Source organism: Syngnathoides biaculeatus, chromosome 5, assembly GCF_019802595.1.
Source record: "Syngnathoides biaculeatus isolate LvHL_M chromosome 5, ASM1980259v1, whole genome shotgun sequence".
Lineage (NCBI taxonomy): Eukaryota > Metazoa > Chordata > Actinopteri > Syngnathiformes > Syngnathidae > Syngnathoides > Syngnathoides biaculeatus.
Window position 1 is genome coordinate 19,220,243 of NC_084644.1, and position 23,480 is coordinate 19,243,722.

Genomic DNA, 23,480 nt, shown 5'->3' on the forward strand with positions numbered 1-23,480 from the left:
CTAGGCCACACTTATATGAGGAAACCAAGGACCCTCCGTATAAGGTTTTATTTTGAAATCTGGGTTTTATTTAAATTTTAGGTCACGAAAAAGGGAAAATTCTAGGATCATCAAAAAGGAAAAGGGCTTAACATTTGTTCCACCAGGAGCTGGTTCAGGTCCACGTTTGGTAAATATGGAATGTTTTTCGTGCTCATGATCTATTTTCTACTGAATGCCATTTAATTTGTCAGATCTCTGAAGTAAACGGAGTTTGTTTTGCATGTATGGATTTTTTTCAGATGCAGCTCAAGTAGTATGTCATGTTAATGACAATGATTGCTCCATTACCACCATTCACTGTCTTTATTAGTGGAATAGAACACTGTCACAAAATCGTGTTCCTGTTTCACAGCAAAGTAGTATTTGAAAATAATGGAACGTAGCAAAATTGTGTTCTGGCAAAAACGTGGAAAGCAGGTCTTTTTAAAAATGTCGATTTGGTTCCCTCTAGTGGCTTAGTTGATCTATAACGTGCACTCAAGGCCTACCTGAACGTGGACTTCACTGGACTTCATGTTGCATAAAGCCAGTTCAAACAATGTAGGCGTGGAAGAAACTATGAGCCAAATGGGACAATTTGTTGAGTTCATGGCCACAAGAGTTGTATACGAACATATTTGCTTGGATTTCAATGAACTTTGGAACAGACAAGTTGTTACTCATTACAGACAGTTATTGTGTGCGCACTCTCCAAAGCCGCTCTCTTCATTCTCATACAGACGCTCATCAGTTCTCCATCAGGATGGCAGAGCCCCATGGAATCCTAATAAAAGGAGGCAAAGTTGTGAATGAAGACTTCTCTGTGATCAGTGATATCTATATCGAAAATGGGAAAATAGTGGACGTTGGGCTGAATCTTCATATTCCAGAGGGTGTGAGAATTATTGATGCTACTGGTAAACTGGTGATCCCGGGTGGCATTGACACGCACACACACATGGAGCTGGCTTTCATGGGTACAAAGGCTGTGGATGACTTCCATATTGGAACTCAGGTAAAAACATCAGACATTTCCATTTCTTTAGTACTTAGTGAATCCTACAATATGTGTACTTAATTGATTACTTCCTTATATACAACCTTCATTCAGTTGACTTTTTGCGAATGCGACAAAGCCTTCCTTCAGTCACGAGTTAATTTTCAACTCTTCACTTTGTGATTATGTGTATCTGAGCAGGCTGCGCTCGCAGGAGGGACCACAATGATTGTGGACTTTGTCATCCCCCAAAAAGGCAAGTCTCTTCTGGAGGCCTACAACTCTTGGCGCAAGACGGCAGACAGCAAAGTGTGCTGTGACTACTCATTGCATGTTGCTGTCACGTGGTGGAGTGACCAGGTGAAGATTCACACAAAATGACAACACTACAGAGATGTGGATCTTGCTGACAATTTTATTATTTTTTCTTTGGTTGTAGTCCATTTCCATAGGCTATCTAATCTACCAGACAATTAGAGAAATATATAAGTATAGAAGAACAACTTCTTTAAAAGCCTGAGGTTTTAGACTTGTTATTAATTAATATCAAAGTGGTACACTGATCTGTGTCAGATCTAGCAATTATTATTGTAATAATCTATGATTAGTTTGACATAGTAAAAGAAAAAGGAACAGTGGAGCAGTTGTAAAGCATTGGCCTCACCGTTCTGAGGACTGGGGTTCAAATCGCGTCCCCCATGTGGAGTTTGCATGTTCTCCAGCTTCCTTCCACATACCCAAAACATGGATTAATTGGAAACTCTAAATTGCCCTTTGGTGTGATTGTGACTGTGAATGTTGTCTGCCTCAATATGCCCTGCGATTGGCTGGCAACCAGTTCAGGGTGTACTCGGACTCCTGCGTGATGACAGCTAGGATTGGCTCCGGCACTCCCGCGAACTTTATGAGGATAAGCGATTCAGAAAATGCATGGATGGATAGCAGGACAGATATAAACATGGTCCTAAAAATGGCCTTCATGAAACCAAATATCCCCCTGCCCCACACACTTAATGATAACGGCCATTAGTTGGTCATCCTTCACATGCTAAGAAGTAGCCTGCTAAATCCCGCACAAATGGACAGGCAAATATAATTATGAGAACAGCTAAATTTGCTTTGTCCTCACACAATGAACTAGAAACTAATGACAAGACACCTGTGTTTTAAATGCAGGACTTAATTAGGACCAACGAGGCACAGGTGAGGAGGTTGGTGCCAGGAGCAGGAGCACGCCAGGCATTGGCATCACCACGTCCGTCCCACAAGTGTGCATGTTTTCAAACCCAGGATAAAAACTTTTTTTTTTCTTATGCCTTTGGAGTACTTCCACTTTTCAATGATATTTGATATTTCTTTAACTGTACGCTGTTTATTTTTTCTTTTTATTTTTAAATGTTTTAATTTCGGCGGCACGGTGGATCAGCTGGTTTAGCGTTGGCCTCACGGTTCTAAGGTTCAATCCCGGCCCCGCCTGTGTGGAGTTTACATGTTCTCCCCGTGCCTGTGTGGGTTTTCTCCGGGCACTCCGGTTTCCTCCCACATCCCCAAAACATACAACATTAATTGGACACTCTAAATTGCCCCTTGGTGTGATTGTGAGTGCGACTTTTTGTCTCTTTGTGCCCTGCGATTGCCTGGCGATCAGTTCAGGGTGTACCCCGCCTCCTGCCCGATGACAGCTGGGATAGGCTCCAGCACTCCCCGTGACACCCCGTGAGGATAAGCGGCAAAGAAAATGGATGGATGGATTTTTTAATTTCTTTGGATTTCAATGCTTTTAATCATGTAGAGCACATTGAATTACCTTCAGAACTATAGTTATAAGTTGTGTTTTTGCTCCATAGGTGAAGAAAGAAATGGAGATTCTTGCCAAAGAAAGAGGGGTGAATTCCTTCAAGATGTTTATGGCATATAAAGATGTGTTCATGCTGCAGGATTCAGAACTTTATGCTGCCTTTTCGCAATGTAAGACCATTGGTGCAATAGCTCAAGTGCATGCTGAAAACGGAGACCTGATTGCTGAGGTTGGTGGCACAAATCAAATGTACACAAAGTATAGTTGTGATCAAGCATGTAATAGTGCTTTATACAAACATTTTGAGGTTACTTGGTTCATCTTTTGTACTGATGCTGTAGTGAGAAACACCACTAGATGGCAGCAGATATTTAAAATACAGTCCAGTATATTGAACACTCGGGCAACGTGGTACTCGCTTGCAGCACAGTGTGTAAGGTCACAGTTTTATGTGATTGGAATTGGTGATTTTCAGACATTGTGGATGCATCACCATTACCCTGTGTGTTGTTCTCCACTCCATCGGTACACAACAGGGGGCTAAGAAGATGCTGTCCATGGGCATCACAGGGCCTGAGGGTCACGAACTGTGTCGTCCGGAGGAGGTCGAAGCTGAGGCCACCCAGAGAGCCATCACCATTGCCAATGCTGTCAACTGCCCTCTCTATGTGGTCCATGTCATGAGCAAATCTGCCGCCAAGGTGGTGTCTAATGCACGCAGAGATGGTGGGTGAGAAATTGACAGTTTGCGTGTGAAGAAAGATTTAGATTCATTTACACACACACACACACACACACACACACACACACACACAATCTATTGAATTCTTTCATATGGTATTTAATGCCTTAGGAGGAAAGCTATAATAAATGATGGTTAATTAAAGTTCTTTCATCAGGCTGAAGTGAAGTTTTTCACCTCCTACAGGGCGAGTAGTATTTGGAGAGCCCATTGCAGCTGGACTGGGAACCGACGGGACTCACTACTGGCACAAGGACTGGGCCCATGCAGCTTCATTTGTCATGGGCCCTCCCCTTAGACCTGACCCCAGCACTCCTGGGTACCTCATGGATCTGCTGGCCAAGTAGGTGCTGCTAAAACCTGGAACAATCAAGCAGCTGTGATGCTTTCAAAGAGCAGCCTGGTAGATAAGTGGGTTGCGTGTCATTCATTCATATATTTGTCCCCTAAATGTGTTGTTAGTGATGACCTCAGTGTGACAGGGACCGACAACTGTACTTTCTCAGTCTGTCAGAAGGCGCTGGGGAAAGACGACTTCACCAAGATCCCCAACGGGGTGAATGGTGTGGAGGATAGGATGTCTTTAATTTGGGAGAAGGGAGTGGTATGTCCACATCACATACCCATACATATAATCACTTGCTCATGTCTTCAGTGAGTATCCAACAAAAAAACACGTTTTCCTCCATAAACTCTGAAATCCATATTTTCCAGACCACTAATGTGTCTCAAGATGCACCCTCTTATGTTTCAAGGTTTTTCTCCTCAACTATCAAAAACACTTTTTATGTGCACAATTCAGATGAAACATTAGTCAGAGTAAAAAATGGGGTGACGATTTGTTTAATTTGAACCAATTCAGAATGTATGTTCCATGTCTTTAAATGTGTACTACTATATCCATCCATCCATCCATCCATCCATCCATTTTCTTAGCTGCTAATCCTCACAAGCGTCACAGGAGTCCTCGAGCCTATTGCAGCTGTCAATGGGCAGGAGGCGGGGTACACCCTGAACTGGTTGCCAGCCAATCGCAGGGCACATAGAGACAAACAGCTGCACTCACAATCACACCTAGGGGCAATATAGTGTCCAATCAATGTTGCATGTTTTTGGGATGTAGGAGGAAACGCACACAGGCACGCAGAGAACATGCAAACTCCACATAAGCAGGCTGGGATAGAACCCAGGACCTCAGAACTGTGAGGCAAATTCTTTACACCTGCACCGATGTTCTACCGTACTACTACAAACAATCATTATTTGAATGACTGTGTGGTTTTCCTCCAAATTAACACACAACACAAGCATTTTTCCTCATTCTAATATTGCTTATTCTTTTCACAAGACATTACACTACTGAACACATTGATTAACTAGTTTTATTTTTTCCTGACACATTGTACTGCACTGTCATATATCAAAACAAACCGATGGTGTTGTGTAACTGAAAAATGTGCACATTTATTTAATGGTACAGTATACTTATTACAATTGTATTTTGTGAAAAAGTAATTGCTCCCATTGTCACAAATCAAAAAGTCACTGTGAGTAACCAAGAATTCGGGAAAAGGGAGTTCAATTGCACAAGCCACACCCAAACCTGATTATCAACATACTTGTTTCATCAAGAAATCACTCAAATCTGTCAGAGAAGTTGAAGTAGGCTACAAAATCTCAAGAACCAATGTATCATGACAAATGCCAAAGAAATTCAACAAGAAACAAGAAAAAAAGTGAGTGAAATCCATTAGTTTGGAAAAGGTTACAAAGCCATTTCCAAGGCTTTGTGGCTTCAGAAAACCACTGTCAAAGCCATTATCCACAAAAGAACAAAATTGGGAACAGTGGCAAACCTTCTCAGGAGTGGACAACCAACTAAAATTACTCCAAGATGCGACGACGACTCATCCAAGGGGTCACAAAAGAATTTCGAACATCAAAAGACCTGCAGGGTTCACTGACCTCTGTTAAGGTCAGTGCTCATGACTCTACCATGAGAAAGACACTGGCAAAAAATGGCATCCATGGGAAAGTTCCCAGGGGAAAACCCCCCGATGTCAGCAAATACAGTACCTTGTGAAAGTATTCGGCCCCCTTGAATTTTTCGACCTTTTGCAACCATTTCAGGCTTCAAACATAAAGATATTATTTTTTTTTTTTGTCAAGAATCAACAACAAGTGGAACACAATCGTGAAGTGGAACATAACTTATTGGATATTTTAAACTTTTCTAACAAATAAAAACCTGAAAAGTGGGGAATGCAATATTATTCGGCCCCTTTACTTTCAGTGCAGCAAACTCACTCCAGACGTTCAGTGAGGATCTCTATATGATCCAATGTTGACTGATGATGATAAATAGAATTCACCTGTGTGTAATTAAGTCTCTGTATAAATGCACTTGCTCTGTGATAGTCTCAGGGTTTTGTTTAAAGTGCAGAGAGCATCATGAAGACCAAGGAACATACCAGGCAGGTCTGAGATACTGTTGTGGAGAGGTTTAAAGCCAGATTTGAATAAAAAAAGATTTCCCAAGCTTTAAACATCTCAAATAGCACTGTGCAAGCAATCATATTGAAATGGAAGGAGTATCAGACCACTGCAAATCTAACGAGACCTGGCCGTCCCTCTAAATTTTCACCTCAGACAAGGAGAATACTGATCAGAGATGCACCCAAAAGGCCCGTGATCACTCTGGATGAACTGCAGAGATCTACAGCTGAGGTGAGAGAGTCTGTCCATTGGACAACAATCAATCGTACACTGCACAAATCTGGCCTTTATGGAAGGGTGGCAAGAAAAGAGCCATTTCTCAAAGATATCCATAAAAAGTCACCTGGAAGACACATGAAACATGAGGGAGAAGGTGGTCCAGTCAGATGAAACCAACATCGAACTTTTTGGCCACAATGCAAAACGATGTTTGGCGTAAAAGCAACACAGCTCATCACCCTGAACACACCATCCCCACTGTCAAACATGGTGATGGCAGCTTCATGGTTTGGGGCTGTTTTTCTTCAGGAGGGACAGGGAACGTGGTTAAAATTGATGGGAAGATCAATGGAGCCAAATACAGGACCATTCTGGAAGAAAACCTTTTGGAGTCTGCAAAAGACATGAGACTGGGATGGAGATTTGTCTACCAACAGGACAATTATCCAAAACATAAATCCAAATCTATTGCTGTTTTGCAAGAAAGAATGGGCAAGAATTTCAGTCTGTCGATGTGCAAAACTGATAGACATACCCCAAGCGACTTGCACCTGTAATTTCAGCAAAAGGTGGCGCTACAAAGTATCAATGCAAGGGGGCCGAATATTATTGCACACCCAACTTTTCAGGGTTTTATTTGTTAAAAAAGTTTAAAATATCTGATAAATTTTGTTCCACTTCATGATTATGTCCCACTTGTTGATTCTTGACAAAAAAAATGTTAAATTTTATATACTTGAAGCCTGAAATGTGGCGAAAGGCTGAAAAGTTCAAGGGGGGTGAATCGTTTCACAATAATCAGTGTTTTTATTTACCTTTTACAGAACATCACAACTTCTTTGTAATTGCCGTTTGTATGAACACGGGTCACCACTTGAATTTATATGTAACTGTAGCACTTTTTTTTCAATGTGGGTCAAAAAGATATTATATATTGACCCTTTTTCACATTTTTGCACTTCTATAAAACATTTTGTGATGCTTTAATTGTTGATCTTCCGACTTGGTACTGAAGATAGTATCATTTTGCATTTCTTCACTTTCATACAATAAAACATGAAAAAATATTGCGGTCTTCTACAACCATGCATTTCTATTATTTGATCACTTATATGGAGGCAATTATCTCATTGATTGCAACAATTCAACAGGTCTTCCATTAAATGTAGGTGCCAATAAGCATTTTGGCACTGTTTCCACAAACAGACAGGAACATATATAGAGAGAAAAATAGCATTTCAGAACGCTGACAATACTTTTTCTTGGAGTAGATGTCAATGATTTACATTGTCGTGCCTTCAAATCACACATTCTCTTGCCTTACATTGACTTCTGTCAGTTAATTGTATATAGTGCTGTCAACTTTTCTTTGTCACTCCAACTGACTTATTTGTGCATTTCTAACTTCTCAGCACAGTGGCAAAATGGATGAGAATCGATTTGTAGCTGTCACCAGCAGCAATGCAGCAAAAATCTTCAACTTCTACCCACAAAAAGGCCGGATCGCCAAGAACTCAGATGCTGATGTGGTTATTTGGGATCCCAAGTCATCAAGGTGAGAGCCACTCAGCATTCAAGTGAGAGCTGTGAGAAGCAGTAAAATGAATAGTGAGCATATGTGTGTGTGTGTCTGTATCTGTGTTCGAGTCTGTACATTCAAAATACATCGAGTACTATTTTTAAACCATCTTTCATGGAGACGTCTTGCACATCTTCAGTCTTAACGTAATGTGGTCTTAGAAGCATAGGATACATTATATAGTACATAAACTCAGACTGTCAATGCTGGCAGCTGAAAAAGGAATGTAGTGCCTATTTTTCCTTTTTACCACCAAGAAGATGCAATGTAGTTACATCAGCTGATTTTGTCACAACTGTGCAGTACGTCACTTTTCGGCAGCTATAAAGGGTGACACTAATAACAAATAATGTGTCACATCTTCAAAACAGAAAATATTAAATGTTAGATGATTTTATATTTTAAATACCAATGGCTTAAATGTTTATGTAAGCTTGACAACGTCAAACCTGCTGGAATATCAATGAAGAGTCATGCTGAGGATTTTAAGACTGATGAAACATTCACATGGGACCTCATCCCATTTTCTTAAAAGAGAATTCACTTGATTATAGCTCTTTTCAGGAAAAGCCTCGGAATTTGTACTTTCCAGTTTGTCAAAATAGGACAAGTCTTTTATGGCAGGGTAAAGCGGCAAATGAGCAAAAGATTTCTACCCCCTGCCCAAGAAAAAGGTAACCCAGACAATAGTATGAACATTGTTGTGTTTCAATGTGCTAATTGTCATTACATTTCAACAGATGTGATTTCATGTTAAAAACAAAACAGCAAATTGAGCCTGATTTTGGGATTGTCTCTTTAACTAATCTAAATCCTAACACAGTGGATCCTTCATATGGACAAGGTTGAGATCAGCCACACATACACACACACAGATTTATGTAATCCAAATTAGAATGTGCTGTTCTGCTTGCAAGAGAATCTGGGCTGAGCCCCTGAGGGCGGTCGCTATGCACTGATGTGAATTGGAGAAGAACTCATTCAAACCAATTTACTGAAACTTACTGTAAGTCAATACGCTCATGTCTGAGGTTTACCTGGTTGTTACAGTGGACTGTTTTGCAATTGGACCCAATCAACCTTCACGTAAATTACTCCATCTGGAGATGTAGTAGTGTACCATTTTCTTATTTAAGTACAGGAGCACCCCGTGTTTAATTGCTGCTGCCATGAATTCATATGTAAAACTGTGTAATTAGTTGCTCTCAGTGCAAGTGTCACTCCATAACATCCGGCGCCAGTGGCTACATACCGTTGCGTAACTCATTCAGTGGCCTCATGTGACATAAATAGACATCTTGGATGATGATTCAACTTTTTTTGTCTCAGTTTTAGTGAAATGTTATTACCAAGAATAGTTGTGATGCAATCGATGCAAAACTGTGAGAATGCAATGACCTACTTGAATGAGATTATTCACAGGCTAAGGAATTTTTAATTTCATTGTACTTAAGTTGTTTCAATCAACAGGGAACATGACACACAATAAAAACTAACAATGCATCATCCCCATCATTCCCAGAAGCCATACTCTTAAACAAGGTATCCTTATGAGTTTCTACAATCTGAAAAATGAGGATGGTGATTATGCTCAAGAATGTCGCCTTGCTCGTGTAAACATAATTTGTAAACAATATGCAACTGAACCAATAAACGCCCTAAACACAGAGACCTGGTTTTCCCTCACTTTTCTAAATATAAGCTTTTCCAAACGTAATGATCATCTTGCATCTTTACTTACCACTAGTAAGTGTAAATTTAATGCAGCCCTATGGGGGTACAAACCAGTAGGCCGGTCCCAAGCCCGGATAAATGCAAAGGGTTGTGTCGGGAAGGGCATCCAGCGTAAAAACTGTGCCAAACAAATATGAGCGTTCATCTAAAGAATCCCATACTGGATCGGTCATGGCCCGGGTTAACAACGGCCGCCCCTGGCATTGCTAACCTGCAGGGCGTCGGTGGAAATTCAGCTGCTGTGGGTCGAAGACAAAGAAGAGGAGGAAAACGGATCCGTCATCAGAAGAAAAACAGGAATGCACAGATCCTACGACTGAGTGTAGGGAATTTGTATGTTGGGACTATGACAGGAAAAGCCCAGGAGTTGGTTGACATGATGATTAAGAGAAAGGTTGATGTACTGTGTATCCAAGAGAGCTGGTGGAACGGTAGTAAGGCTAGAAGTTTAGGAGCAGGGTTTAAATTATTCTACCATGGAGTAGATGGGAAGAGAAATGGAGCAGGGGTTAATTTAAAGGAAGAGCTGGCTAAGAATGTCTTGGAGGTGGAAAGAGTATCAGATCGAGTGATGAGACTAAAATTTGAAATTGAGGGTGTTATGTAAAATGTGGTTAGTGGCTATGCCCCACAGGTAGGATGTGACCTAGAGTTGAAAGAGAAATTCTGGAAGGAACTAGATGAAGTAGTTCTGAGCATCCCAGACAGCGAGAGAGTTGTGATTGGTGCAGATTGTAATGGACATATTGGAAAAGGAAAAAGGGGCAATGAAGAAGTGATGGGTAAGTACGGCATCCAGGAAAGGAACTTGGAGGGACAGATGGTGGTGGACTTAGCAAAAAGGATGGAGATGGCTGTAGTGAACACTTATTTCCAGAAGAGGGAGGAACATATAGTGACCTACAAGAGCGGAGGAAGAAGCACGCAGGTGGATTATATTTTGCACAGAAGATGTAATCTGAAGGAGATTACTGACTGTAAAGTAGTGGTAGGGGAGAGAGTAACCCGACAGCATAGGATAGGGGTGTGTAGGATGACTCTGGTGGTGGGTAGGAAGATTAAGAAGACAAAGGTAGAGCAGAGAATCTTGTGGTGGAAGTTGAGAAAGGAAGAATGTTGTGCGGCCTTTCGGAAAGAGGTGAGACAGGCTCTCGATGGACAGCAGAAGCTCCCGGAAGACTGGACTACGACACCCAAGGTAATCAGAGAGGCAAGCAGGAGAGTACTTGGTGTGTCTTCTGGTAGGAAAGGGGAGAAGGAGACTTGGTGGTGGAAAATACAGGGAGTCATACAAGGAAAGAGATTAGCGAAGAAGTGGGACACAGAGGACTGAGGAGAGGCGAAAGGAGTACATCGGGATGCAACGTAGGGCAAAGGTAGAGGTGGCAAAGGCTAAGCAAGAGGCATATGAAGACATGTACACCAGGTTGGACACAAAAGAAGGAGAAAAGGATCTCTACAGGTTGTCCAGACAGAGGGATAGAGATGGGAAGGATGTGCAACAGGTAAGGGTGATTAAGGATAGAGACGCAAATGTGTTGACTGGTGCCAGGAGTGTACTAAATAGATGGGAAGAATACTTTGAGAAGTTGAAGAATGAAGAAAATGAGAGAGAAGGAAGTGTTGAAGAGGCAAGTGTGAAGGACCAGGAAGTGGCAATGATTAGTAAAGGGGAAGTCAGAAAGGCACTACAAAGGATGAAAAATGGAAAGGCAGTTTGTCCTGATGACATACCAGTGGAGGTATGGAAGCAATTCGGAGAAATGGCTGTGGAGTTTTTGACCAACTTATCAACAGAATACTCGCGGGTGAAAAGATGCCTGAAGAATGGAGGAAAAGTGTTCTAGTTCCCATTTTTAAGAACAAAGACGACGTTCAGAGCTGTGGGAATTATAGAGGAATGAAGTTGATGAGCCACACAATGAAGTTATGGGAAAGAGTAGTGGTACCAACCCTATGACAGAGTACCAAGAGAGGAACTGTGGTACTGCATGCGTAAGTCTGTTGTGGCAGAGAAGTATGTTAAAATAGTACAGGGCATGTATGATGGCAGCAGAACAATGGTGAGGTGTGACAGAAGATTTTAAGGTGGAGGTGGGACTGCACCAGGGATCAGCTCTGAGCCCCTTCCTGTTTGCGGTACTAATGGATAGGCTGACAGATGAGGTTAGACTGGGATCCCCTTGGACCATGATGTTCCCAAATGATATTGTGATATGCAGTGAAAGCAGGGAGCATGCAGAAGAACAATTAGAAAGATGGAGACATGCACTGGAAAGGAGAGGAATGAAGATTAGCCGAAGTAAAACACAATATATGTGCGTGAATGAGAGAGGTGGAGGGGGAAGAGTGAGGCTACAGGGAGAAGAGATAGCGAGGGTGGAGGACTTCAAATATTTATGGTCAACAATCCAGAGCAATGGTGAGTGTGGTAAGGAAGTGAAGAAACGAGTCCAAGCAGGTTGGAACAGCTGGCGGAAGCTGTCTGGTGTGTTATGTGACATCCCAGCTGCTTCAGACTCTACTGCTAATGGCTCAGGATGAACATTGATCACAGCTTGATGAAGTCAACAGAACTATATCACCTGCAAAAAGCAGAGATGCAATGCCGATGTCACCAAACCAGACCCCCTCTATGCCTCGGCTCCGCCTAGAGCAGGGGTGCTCAATGTGTCAACCAAGGCAGTCTTGGTCGATCGTGGGACAGTGTGCCAAAAAAAAAAAAAAAAAAAGACATCAGCCAATGTTCCTTCTAAACTGCACGCATGCACAATTGTGCACCGATGATGCAGTCTCTTTTCAGATGTTCTGCGTTGCGCGCCAAAAAAAAAAAAAAAGTATAACATACAGCTATTCAGTTTGTGGCATTTTGCAATGTGATTCAATGAGCGAGGGATGACTGGTTGTGACATCCAATGGCACAATTCACATACGTACTGTAAAAAATTAAAAGAAGCCACTGGTTTATTTTAAGCAACATTGTTCTCTAACAATGACGGCTGCTCTCTTTTTCCTAGTTTACCTGAGAACCCCCCCCCCCCGCTCTTAAAGACGTACACTCATAATTACAAATGTCACAATACTTTTACAGCCCATCATCGTGTTTTAGAATGACAGCGTCCACCACTTGCTTTAGTTAGCAACACAGTCTGGGCAATGTAGAGCAAAGACAAGCAAGACATGCTGCTTATGTTTACTTTCGATATTAATGGAGAAAGTTAAAAAACAAATGCTGTTGTTTTAAGATCCAGTGATTCTCGGAGTATGTGAATAATCGAAGAAAAAGAGGTTAAACTGGACGAGATTTTCTCTTTTCCGAGTGGGAAAGGTCTGGTCTGAAGCCAAAGTAGAAAGTGCAAGATGAGATGGTGTGTAGTTACAAAATTCCACCTTGGCACAGCCTGATCCAGGATGAAAGCACAGACAATACAGTGCACAAAAAGCTAATTCTGTATTTTAAATATAGGAGGCAACATAACATTAACCTTAAAACGGTTTGGGAGCATCATCATCACCCCCAACCCCCATCCCCTCGTGTCGGTAGTTCGCGAAAGGCTGGCTGGTTGAAAAGTAGATCTTGGGGTAAAAAAGTCTGGGCACCCCTGGCCTAGAGATTCTGTCCATAAAAGTTAGGAACAATCTTTGCTACTCCAACAGCATCCAAAAAAAAACCTCATGTCTCATGCATGTAAGGCAGGTTGATATGGCCATGAAACAAAATATCAAATTTTTTTTCCACCCACTTCAATTACCGAAAAAGGAAATGTTTGTACCAATGTTTTCATCCAGTTTTTGTCTCTTTTTCTGCTATGATTTTCTTTATTTCACTGGATAGAATCCCCCCGCCAAGGATTGGCTTGCTTTAACCACCAAAAAAAATAATGGATTTTTTTTTTTTATAGAAAAGTCCAGATGTTTTGCATAGTACAGGTATCCTCTTGGTCAATTTTTTTTTTTCTACTCTCGACAAATCTGTGCTTGGTGTCTTGACAGGAAGATATCAGCCAAGTCACACCACCAGGCTGTGGACTACAACATCTTTGAAGGCATGGAGTGTCATGGAGTTCCAGTGATCAGCATTTCCAGGGGCAAAGTGGTTTATGAGGAAGGAAACTTGAAGACGACACCTGGTTGGGGCAAATTCATCCACAGACAACCCTTCTCTGAATTTGTCTATAAAAGGATCAGGCAGAGAGACCAGGTCGGTAGAGATACTTTTTAAGAGGAAAAAACAAATACATGAGTAGCAGTAGCAGTATTTGGTGCACACTCATTTATTGGCAGTCATGAACAAGCTGAAGAAAACTAGCGAAATCCAGATTGTTTCAATTCTCCCAATTCTTGCTCAATGGCAGTTTACTTGAGATAGACTTGCTTTGGCATGGTGGTTGATAATGGACAAGCACAGGCATGCAGCTTAGTTATGTTGCGTAATTATTTATTACTCATAAAGTTATAAATGTCATATCATGGGTAAAGATTGATGTCCCTCCTAGCCAATGGGATGCCAGGAAGATGCTACGGTGATAGCCAATGGGAGAGGAGCTCTACCACGTCACACAAACCAAGATACAGGAAGTGCATCATGGGTGAAGACTGAAGTCCTTCTTTCCAAATGGGATGTCAGAAAGCTGCTCCGGCAATAGCCAATAGGAGAGCAGCTCTATCGCGCCACACGAACCAACATACTGTCATGATGAGGCTCAAGGGCATACCCAAATGCACGACTCCAGAGGCAAGCAGGTAGAGTACAAAAGCCTTTATTCCTTCCGAGGTCTATGATCAGCAAGTCAGTCCGTAAGAGCAGCAGTAGCAGAAGAGGCAGGCTTACTTGGATGGTCCGTGGACAGGCGAGGGTCGGTACATGGCAGGTCAGGTATACAGGAGTACGTTCAAAGCAGGCAGAAGTGTCGAGGGAGTCAGGCTTACAGGGTGAGTCGGAGAACAGGCGAAGGTCGGTACACACAGGTTGTCGATCAGGAATACGAGAGTGCTGGAACGGGACATGAAGCTCAACGATCTGGCGGCGGACTAGTTGTCCCCCGTGTCCTATAAGTACCAGGTGTACTCAGCCCAAACCAGGGTGCAGGTGTGTGCCGACTAATTGGCTGACCACACCCAGCCTGGGGAGGATGCTAGGATGCCAGGATCCAAGAGCGCTCCTCCGGTCTGTATCCCTCCCAATCCACCAGGTACTACGGTTTAAGCCGGAGGGGGCCGGCCGCGAAGGACGATCCGGGCGTAGTCTGCTGACGTGGAATGTAGGGTGCACCCTCATCGACCTGGGTAGTCTAAGTGATACAGCAACCAGGTTAATGATTTTGGTGATCGGGAACGGACCAACGAACCTGGGAGCGAGTTTGCGGGATTCCATCCGCAGCGGAAGATCCTTAGTAGAGAGCCACATCCGCTGCCCCACTCTGAGTTCTGGTGTGGCTCTCCTCTTGTGGTCTGCTGCGGACTTGTAGATGTTGCCCATGCGCAGCAGCATCCTCCGGGCCGCCTCCCAGGTACGTTTGCAGCGCCCCACCACTGCCAGGGCCGACGGCACCGCGGAGTCTGTGGCCAAGGGGGGAAACAGAGAGGGGGGATAGCCGTGCACAACGTGGAGTGGAGCCATACCTGTTGAAGCGGAGGGCAGAGAGTTGTTGGCGTACTCTACCCATTTGAGGTGCTGGCTCCACTTGCTCTGGTCCCTAGACGCCCAGGACCGAAGCCCGTCTCTAATTACTGATTTACCCTCTCTGTTTGGCCGTTAGACTCCGGATGATGGCCAGAAGTTAGACTGGCCGAAGCCCGATGAGGGTGCAGAATTCCTTCCAGAAGCGGGCGCTGAATTGCGGGCCTCTGTCCGAGACGATGTCCTGGGGGAACCCGTGATAGCGGACTACCCCGTCCAATACCAGCAGGGCTGTCTGCTTGGCTGACGGGATCTTCGGAAGTGGCACGAAGTGAACCATCTTGGAGAATCGGTCCACCACAGATAGCACAACAGTGTTACCCTGAGAGAGCGGCAGACCGGTGACGAAGTCCAACGCGATGTGTGACCACGGACGGAAAGGGATGGACAGAGGCCGCAACTCTCCTACCGGTCGTAAACGGGACGACTTATTGGCCGCACATACCGGACAGACATTGACGAAGTCCTTCACGTCCTTGCTGAGGTTGGGCCACCAGAACCTCTGTTCGACCACTGAACGCGTTTTTGCCATACCCGGGTGGCAGACCGTCTTGTTGGTGTGGGCCCAGTTGACGACGTCTCCCCGCAGCGACTGAACGACGAAAAGGCAGTCCGACGGACTCGACCGCCCAGGTGAAGCCGGACACGAAGCACCCCTTTGGCAGGATAGGAGCGGCCTCTGATTCCATGCACCCTCCCTCGTGGATCCGTGAGAGTGCGTCCGGCTTGCCGTTCTTGGAGCCTGGGCAGAAGGACAGAGTAAAGTGGAAGCGGGTGACGAACAGGGCCTACCTGGCCTGGCGGGCGTTCAACCGGTTTGCGGACGTCAGGTACTCTAGGTTCTTGTGGTCAGTGAAGACCACGAACGGCACTTGCGAGCCCTCCAGCCAGTGCCGCCACTCCTCCAACGCAGTCTTGACCGCCAGCAGTTCCCGATCTCCCACGTCGTAGTTCCTTTCTGCCGGGGTCAACTTCCTAGACAGGAACGCGCACGGGTGGATCCTTCCATCCTTGGGACTCCTCTGAGACAAGATGGCTCCGATTCCCGAATTAGATGCGTCAACCTCCACCCTACACTGGTTATCTGGGTCCGGAACAATGAGAATGGGCGCGGCGGTGAAACTTGCCTTAAGCCTGCTGAAGGCCTCCTGGCAGGCCCTGGACCACACGAAGACTGTGTGTGGCGAGGTGAGCGCATGCAGAGGAGCGGCCACAGAGCTGAAGTTCCTTATGAACTTCCTGTAGAAATTAGCGAAACCTAAGAACCTCTATACATCCTTCCTGCTGGCGGGGGTAGGCCACCGCAGCACCGCGTCGACCTTCCCGGGGTCCATACGTATCTCTCCCTCCGCCAGGACGAAGCCCAGGAAGGACACGGATGCTCGGTGGAACTCACACTTTTCTATATTTATGAACAGCTGGTGCTGCAACAGACGCCGGAGCACCTCTCTGACTTGTTGGATGTGAGAGGTCACGTCTTCTGAAAAGACAAGAATGTCATCAAGGTATACGAATACAGTTTTGTTCAGGAACTTGCGAAGCACGTTATTAATGAAGTTTTGAAAGACGGCCGGGGCATTGGTCAGTCCGAAGGGCATCACGAGATACTCGTATTGCTCCGTGGGAGTGTTGAAAGCCGTCTTCCATTTGTCGCCCTCCCATCCGCACCAGATGATACGCGCTGTGCAAGTCCAGTTTGGTGAAAATCCGGGCCACTTGGAGGAGTTCAAAAGCCGTAGCGATCAGGGGCAAGGGGTACCTGTTCTTGACCGGGATGTCATTCAGTCCTCGGTAGTCGATGCAGGGTCGCAAAGTGGAATCCTTCTTCTTAATGAAAAAAACCTTGCACCGGCTGGTGAGGACGACGGGCGAATGAGTCCGATTGCCAGGGACTTCTCGACATACTCCCTCATTGCCTGGTGCTCTGGCCCTGTCATAGAGAACAGTTTCCCTCTGGGGGGTGAGGTACCCGGGTGGAGTTCGATGGCACAGTCATATGGCCGATGCAGCGGCAGAGATTTTGGCTTGGACTCAGAAAAAAACCTCCTTTAAATCATGGTTGCAAGAGGGCACCGTGGCTAATTCGGAGGCTTACTAAGTTCAGCAACTTGAATCCCCCGATCCTCCCCGGCGGCGAGACACTGCTTGTGACAGTCCTCACTCCATGCCATTATCCGACCCGTGATCCAGTCAATGTGGGGGTTGTGTCTCTTGAGCCACGGGCTCCCCAGGATCATATCACTGCTGCTAGAGTTAAATACGTGGAAACTAATGCGCTCCGTGTGCGTGTTCGGAAAGTCCATGCGTAAGGTTTGTGTGCGGTGTATAACCCGGCAGAGGAACTTGCCGTTGGCGGCGTAAGCAATACGAGGACACTGTGTGGGGAAGGTCGCAGCACGCAACGTTTCGACCACCCGAGGATTTATAAGGTTAGCATCTGAACCGGAGTCAATGAACGCGGTCACTAAGCACGAGTGAGAGTCTGTCCCTATGGTGAGGTGCAAAAGCGACCGCCCCGACTTAGCGACAGTATACCGCACACTCACCGTCGTCGAGATCCCAAGGTCGGTGCACTTCAGCCGAGCCAGACAGCGGGCGATTAAGTGTCCAAGACGACCACAATAGAAACAGTGGCCTTCTTGTCGCCGGCGTAAGCGTTCCTCCGCTGGGCTGCAGAGCCCCTCCACTTGCATGGGTTCCGACGTAGAAGGCAACGTGGGCGGCTGGGAAGCGACCGGGCTGCCCCTCTCCGTCTCCTCCTCCATCATGCCGTCCATCTGCCTCTGCACGGTCACGCGCTGATCCACCTTGAGGGCCAGTGCGATAAGGGCGTCCAGCGAAGGCGGAAGATCCACGGCAACGAGGTGGCCACGGATCTGTGGGGAAAGTCCCTGGTAGAAGGCGCCATGGAGGGCCTCCTTGTTCCACCGGCTCTCGGCGGCCCGGATCTGGAATTCAATGGCGTAGTCCGACACGCGGCGACGGCCTTGGAGAATTGTCATGAGAGAGGCTGCCGCCTTGCGTTCCGGAGCCGCGTACTGGAATACTTGGGTGAGCGCGCAGACGAGTGTCGTCCATGAACGGGAGATCTCAGAGTTGCGACTACACTCTGCAGTGGCCCACGCCTCCGCCCTCCCCGTCATGTGGGAAAAGACGAAGGCAATTTGGGAACGGTCCGTGGGGAAAGCGAAAGCCTGCAGTTCAAAATGGAGATCGCACTGCGCCAAGAAGGGCTTAACGTTGCCAAAGTCACCTGAGAAACGTTCTGGTCGGGGGAGCGGAGTTATGCTGGCACGGGAGGGCTCTGTAACAGGTGGAACGGGTGGACTCGGAGCGACAGGCGGAGTGACCATCGTCGGTGTAGCAGCCGCGCTAGCTTGGGATGCTAGCCACGGTTCCAGCCGGGCACAGATCTCATGGATACATTGATTAGTTACCTGGAGAGCAGCCTCCTGTTCGACCAGGCGTCTGCCCTTGACTTGCAGCGAGCGGCGGATGGCCTCAGAGTCGGCTGGGTCCATGTTTTGACCAGATCGTTCTGTCACGACGCGGCTCGAGGGCGGACCCAAATGCACGACTCCAGCGGCAAGCAGGTAGAGTACAAAAGCCTTTATTCAGTCCGAGGTCTATGATCAGCAAGTCAGTCCGTAAGAGCAGCAGTAGCAGAAGAGGCAGGCTTACTTGGATGGTCGGGGGACAGGCGAGGGTCGGTACACGGCAGGTCAGGTATACAGGAGAACGTTCAAAGCAGGAAGAAGTGTCGAGGGAGTCAGGCTTACGGGGTGAGTCGGAGAACAGGCGAAGGTCGGTACACACAGGTTGTCGATCATGGATACGAGAGTGCTGGAACGGGACATGAAGCTCAACGATCTGGCGGCAGACTAGTTGTTCCCCGTGTCCTATAAGTACCGGGTGTACTCAGCCCAAACCAGGGTGCAGGTGTGTGCCGACTAATTGGCTGACCACACCCAGCCTGGCAAGGATGCCAGGAGCATGACACATGCAGGATGTTTACATTCGGTGGAATTTGGGGAATCAAGTGCCCATTTATTTCTTTCATAGCTTGAGAAAATATTTTTCGTAAACTTTGTTACTAGATGTTTTGTAAATAGGGGTACCACTGTATATTATATGAAATTGACATTTAGACTTACAGTCCATTCACTTTCATTGACATTGTTGTTGAAAACACATGGTATAGGGTTAGAGAGCTTGTAAGGTTCAATCTGAGCTCACATGTTTGGACATTCTCACTTTTTGTGTGTATTCTGATTCCAAACACATTCTCTATAGTAGGTTAACTTAAGACTACGTTCTTTGTCATTTTGTGAATGTGAGTCCTTCTTTGTCAAATGTGCCCTGTAATAGGCTGGCAGACCAGTATCTGACCTCTACTCCACCTAAGGATCCTCAAAAGTAAAAGATATAGTTTTGAGTGTTGGCAAACGTTTTGAACAAATGAGGGAGCATTGAACCAGATCAAATGGATTGTTCTGTTAGTCTTCAAAGATATTTTTTTGGCATCCGAGCAGACTTCATTCATTCATGTCGGAAGCCTCAGTTAGGATGGGTTATCTGCATTATCTCGTGTTTGTGTGGAAAATTCAACAATTTACAGGCTCGCATCACACCACATATGGTCAAGAAAACTCCATGAGCATGTTGCAACTGAGCCGTAGATAAATGAGCAAGTTTCCACCCAACAAATCTGGTGGCTTAGTGGTTCTTCCCCTTTTTTTGCATTTCAGAGCAATTATTACATATGATGGCACAGTGGATTAGCTGGAAAGCATTGGCCTCACAGTTCTAAGGGCCTGGGTTCAATACTGAACCCGCCTGTGTGGGGGTTTGTATGTTCTCCCTATGCCTGTGTGGGTTTTCTCCGGGCACTCTGGTTCCCTCCCACAGCCAAAAATTCCTGCAAAATTAGTTGGACACTCTAAATTGGCCCTAGGTGTGATTGTGAGTGTGGCTGTTTGTCTCTACGTCCCCTGCAATTGGCCAGTTCAGGGTGTACTCCACCCCCTACCCGGAGTTAACTGGGATAGGCTCCACCAATCCTGCAAACCTTGTGAGGATAAACGACTAAGAAAATTGATGGATGGATGGATAGATGGATGGATGGACAGATGGATGGATGGATGATTGCATATGTGGTGTGGGACATGTCTCTTAGTTGGAGCATAAGTAGTTGAGTTTTCCACCCACACACTGGCTAGTGTGTCCAAACTATACCTTGTTGCATGGACTGATGAAGCCTGCTTGGATGAGTACTTTTAAGATAAAATGAACAGTAGAGTTGCAATTGATTCAGTGCCATGACAAAGAAATCACCTGGATGAATGAAAATATTCACAGGCATGTAAATGTGAAAAAGAACACCGTTTGTAATATTTGTCACATTTTATTTACAGCAGGCAACTATAAACACAAGCACAAAAAAGGCTTTGGCCTGGTTCACACAAGGATAATTGGGATGTGTTTGCCCCAATTTTGCCCCTATCTGATGAAAGACACCAAACACTAGATTATTTCACGTCTAATAAGATTGTGTTTTCGTCTGAGATGCGTAAAGAATGAATTTGACTTGTATGAAATGGCTCAGGGTCAACAGTCAGAATTAAACGTTTAATAATATTTACCAAAAATCTTCATGTACAGTGAAGAAAACAAGTATTTGAACACCCTGCTATATTGCAAGTTCTCCCACTTAGAAATCATGGAGGGGGCTGAAATTTTCATCATAGGTGCATGTCCATTGTGAGAGAGATCATCTAAAAAGAAAAATCCAGAAATCACAATGTATGATTTTTAAATGATGTATTTGTTTGCTGCAGCTGCAAATAAGTATTTGAACACCTATCAGCTAGAATTCTGACCCTCAAAGACCTGTTAGTCCGCCTTTAAAAGTCCACCTCCATTCCCTGTATTATCCTGAATCAGAAGCACCTGTGTGAGGTCGTTAGCTGCATAAAGACACCCGTCTACTCCATACAATCAGTAAGACTCAAACTTGTAACATGGCCAAGACAAAAGAGCTGTCCAAAGACACCAGAGACAAAATTGTACAACTCCACACGGCAAGAAAGGGCTATGGAGAAATTGCCAAGCTGCTTGATAAAAAAAAAGGTTCATTGTTGGAGTAATCATTAAAAAATGGAAGAAACAAAACATGACCGTTAATATCAATTGGAGTGGAGCCCCATGCAAGATATCACCTCGTGGGGTCTCAGTGATCCTTAGAAAGGTGAGGAATCAGGCCAGGACTTGATCAATAACCTGAAAAGAGCTGGGACCACCATTTCCAAGGTGACTGTTGGTAATACACTAAGAACCCATGGTTTGAAATCATGCATGGCACAGAAGGTTTCCGTTCTTAAACCAGCACACGTCAAGGCCCGTCTCAAGTTTGCCAACGACCATTTAGATGATACAGAGGAGTCATGGGAGAAGGTTTTGTGGGCAGATGAGACCAAAATGGAACATTTGTCATAATTCCACTAACCATGTTTGGAGGAAGACGAATGATGAGTTCCATCCCCAGAACACCATCCCTACTGTGAAGCATGGGGGTGGTAGCATCATGCTTTGGAGGTGTTTTTCTGCACATTGGACAGGATAACCACACTGTATTAAGGAGAGGATGACCGCGGCCATGTAGTGTGAGATTTTGGGGAACAACCTCTTTCCCTCAGTCAGAGCATTGAACATGGGTTGTGGCTGGGTCTTTCAACATGAAAATGACCTGAAGCACACAGCCAGGAAAACCAACCAGTGGCTCCTTAAGAAGCATATCAAGGTTCTGGCGTGGCCTAGCCATTCTCCACACCTAAGCCCAATAGAAAATCTTTGGTGGAAGCTGAAACTCCGTGTTTCTCAGTGACAGAAATCCAGCCCAGAAATTTGTCTGATCTCGAGAAGATCTGTGTGTAAGAGTGGGCCAAAATCCCTCCTGCTGTGTGTACAAACCTGATGAACAACTACAGGAAACGTTTGACCTCTGCCAACAAAGTCTACTGTACCAAATATTAACATTGTTTTTGTCAGGTGTTCAAATACTTATTTGCAGCTGTATCACACACATAAATCATTAAAAAAAAACATACAATGTGATATCTGGATTGTTCTTTTTAGATTATCTCTCTCACAGTGGACATGCACCTATGATGAAAATTCCACACCCCTCCATGATTTCTAAGTAGGAGAACCTGCAATTTTGCAGTGTTCAAATACTTATTTACCTCACTGTATGTAGGGAATCCAACTACTCCCAAGTCATGATGATGTGAATTGTGACACAAAATAGGGTTGTGCCCATCATTAAGTGACCTGACTGAAAAGGTAAATAAAAACAAACCCCCATCCTACCATGTCCATGTCCTACCCAATCTCGTATTTTGTATAAAAGGTTTCACCATTAGAAAGAAGTGTTTAATGATGACATCACCATTCTACGTCACTCCTGCCTCCTGTTCTTATGGCAACTCTCATTTTTACATGTCTGGTAGTGTTTCTTCGTTTTTGTTTTGTTAGATCACCTTTAATCGAAAGAGAAGTATGTCTTGGAGGACTGGATTCTAGATCTGTTGAAGAAGAAAATCTTTAGGTGTATGGTGTTTATTTTTTATGATCACACTACACACAGTACAACCAAACTCTTAAATACCTGATTTTATAATGTGTGGTGTTTGTAAATGATAAAACATCTTTTAAGTGTTGACAACTCCATATGTGTGTACCAGATCTAAAACGTGCTGCGCCGCATATACTGGGTTACCTGGTGACCACATTGCCAGCTGTCCTCTGAGTTAATTTAGATGACATTTAATCTTTGCCTCTGCTTTGACTTTTATCTTCAGGTGGGCCAACCTATCGCTGTGATCAGACACCCATATGACGGAAAAGTAATTTCTGTGTGAACGAGTGAGCCACGACAGGAAATCCAGTTGGAGACTCCAGCACTGTGCTTGTGTGCATACACACACACTGTGTTGGCGCGCGTAATGAAGTCACTCATTTTTCTCCAAAAGAAATTGCAATATCTTCATGTTATACATAGTACTGTACATCCACATTTGTGGGTTTTTTTTTGTTATTTTCCTAAATCTATCTATCTAGGACCATCGTCAAGGGTGTCAGGTTCTGTTCTTTTAATGGCTTTATAAAATTCAAATGATCAATATGTTTGTTATATTTGCAAAAAATAAAAGTATA

The 23,480-nt window shown here is 44.8% G+C and overlaps 1 protein-coding gene across 2 annotated transcripts; it reads left to right on the forward strand.

The window, feature by feature from the left end:
- The first annotated feature begins 85 nt into the window (after nt 1-85).
- On the forward strand, nt 86-23,480 carry dpys (dihydropyrimidinase). 2 transcript variants are annotated; one of them, XR_009795134.1, is made up of 11 exons: nt 86-169; nt 762-1,036; nt 1,220-1,378; nt 2,866-3,045; nt 3,353-3,542; nt 3,745-3,901; nt 4,021-4,162; nt 7,686-7,828; nt 13,580-13,787; nt 14,083-14,329; nt 23,126-23,480. XR_009795134.1 is itself a non-coding variant. In XM_061820832.1 (10 exons), the coding sequence occupies exons 2-10, from the start codon at nt 785-787 to the stop codon at nt 23,183-23,185; spliced, it is 1,491 nt and encodes a 496-aa protein (XP_061676816.1). In that variant the 5' UTR covers nt 86-169; nt 762-784; the 3' UTR covers nt 23,186-23,480. The 2 variants fall into 2 exon arrangements, 1 of the variants encoding a protein (XP_061676816.1); XM_061820832.1 differs by lacking the exon at nt 14,083-14,329.

Excerpts from the sequence above, each read along its gene's own strand:
- dpys (XM_061820832.1), top strand. The coding sequence starts at position 785 with ATGGCAGAGCCCCATGGAATCCTAATAAAAGGAGGCAAAGTTGTGAAT. Across the intron at positions 1,037-1,219 it reads ACTTCCATATTGGAACTCAG|GCTGCGCTCGCAGGAGGGAC; the intron begins GTAAAAACATCA and ends GTATCTGAGCAG. Across the intron at positions 13,788-23,125 it reads GGATCAGGCAGAGAGACCAG|GTGGGCCAACCTATCGCTGT; the intron begins GTCGGTAGAGAT and ends TTTTATCTTCAG.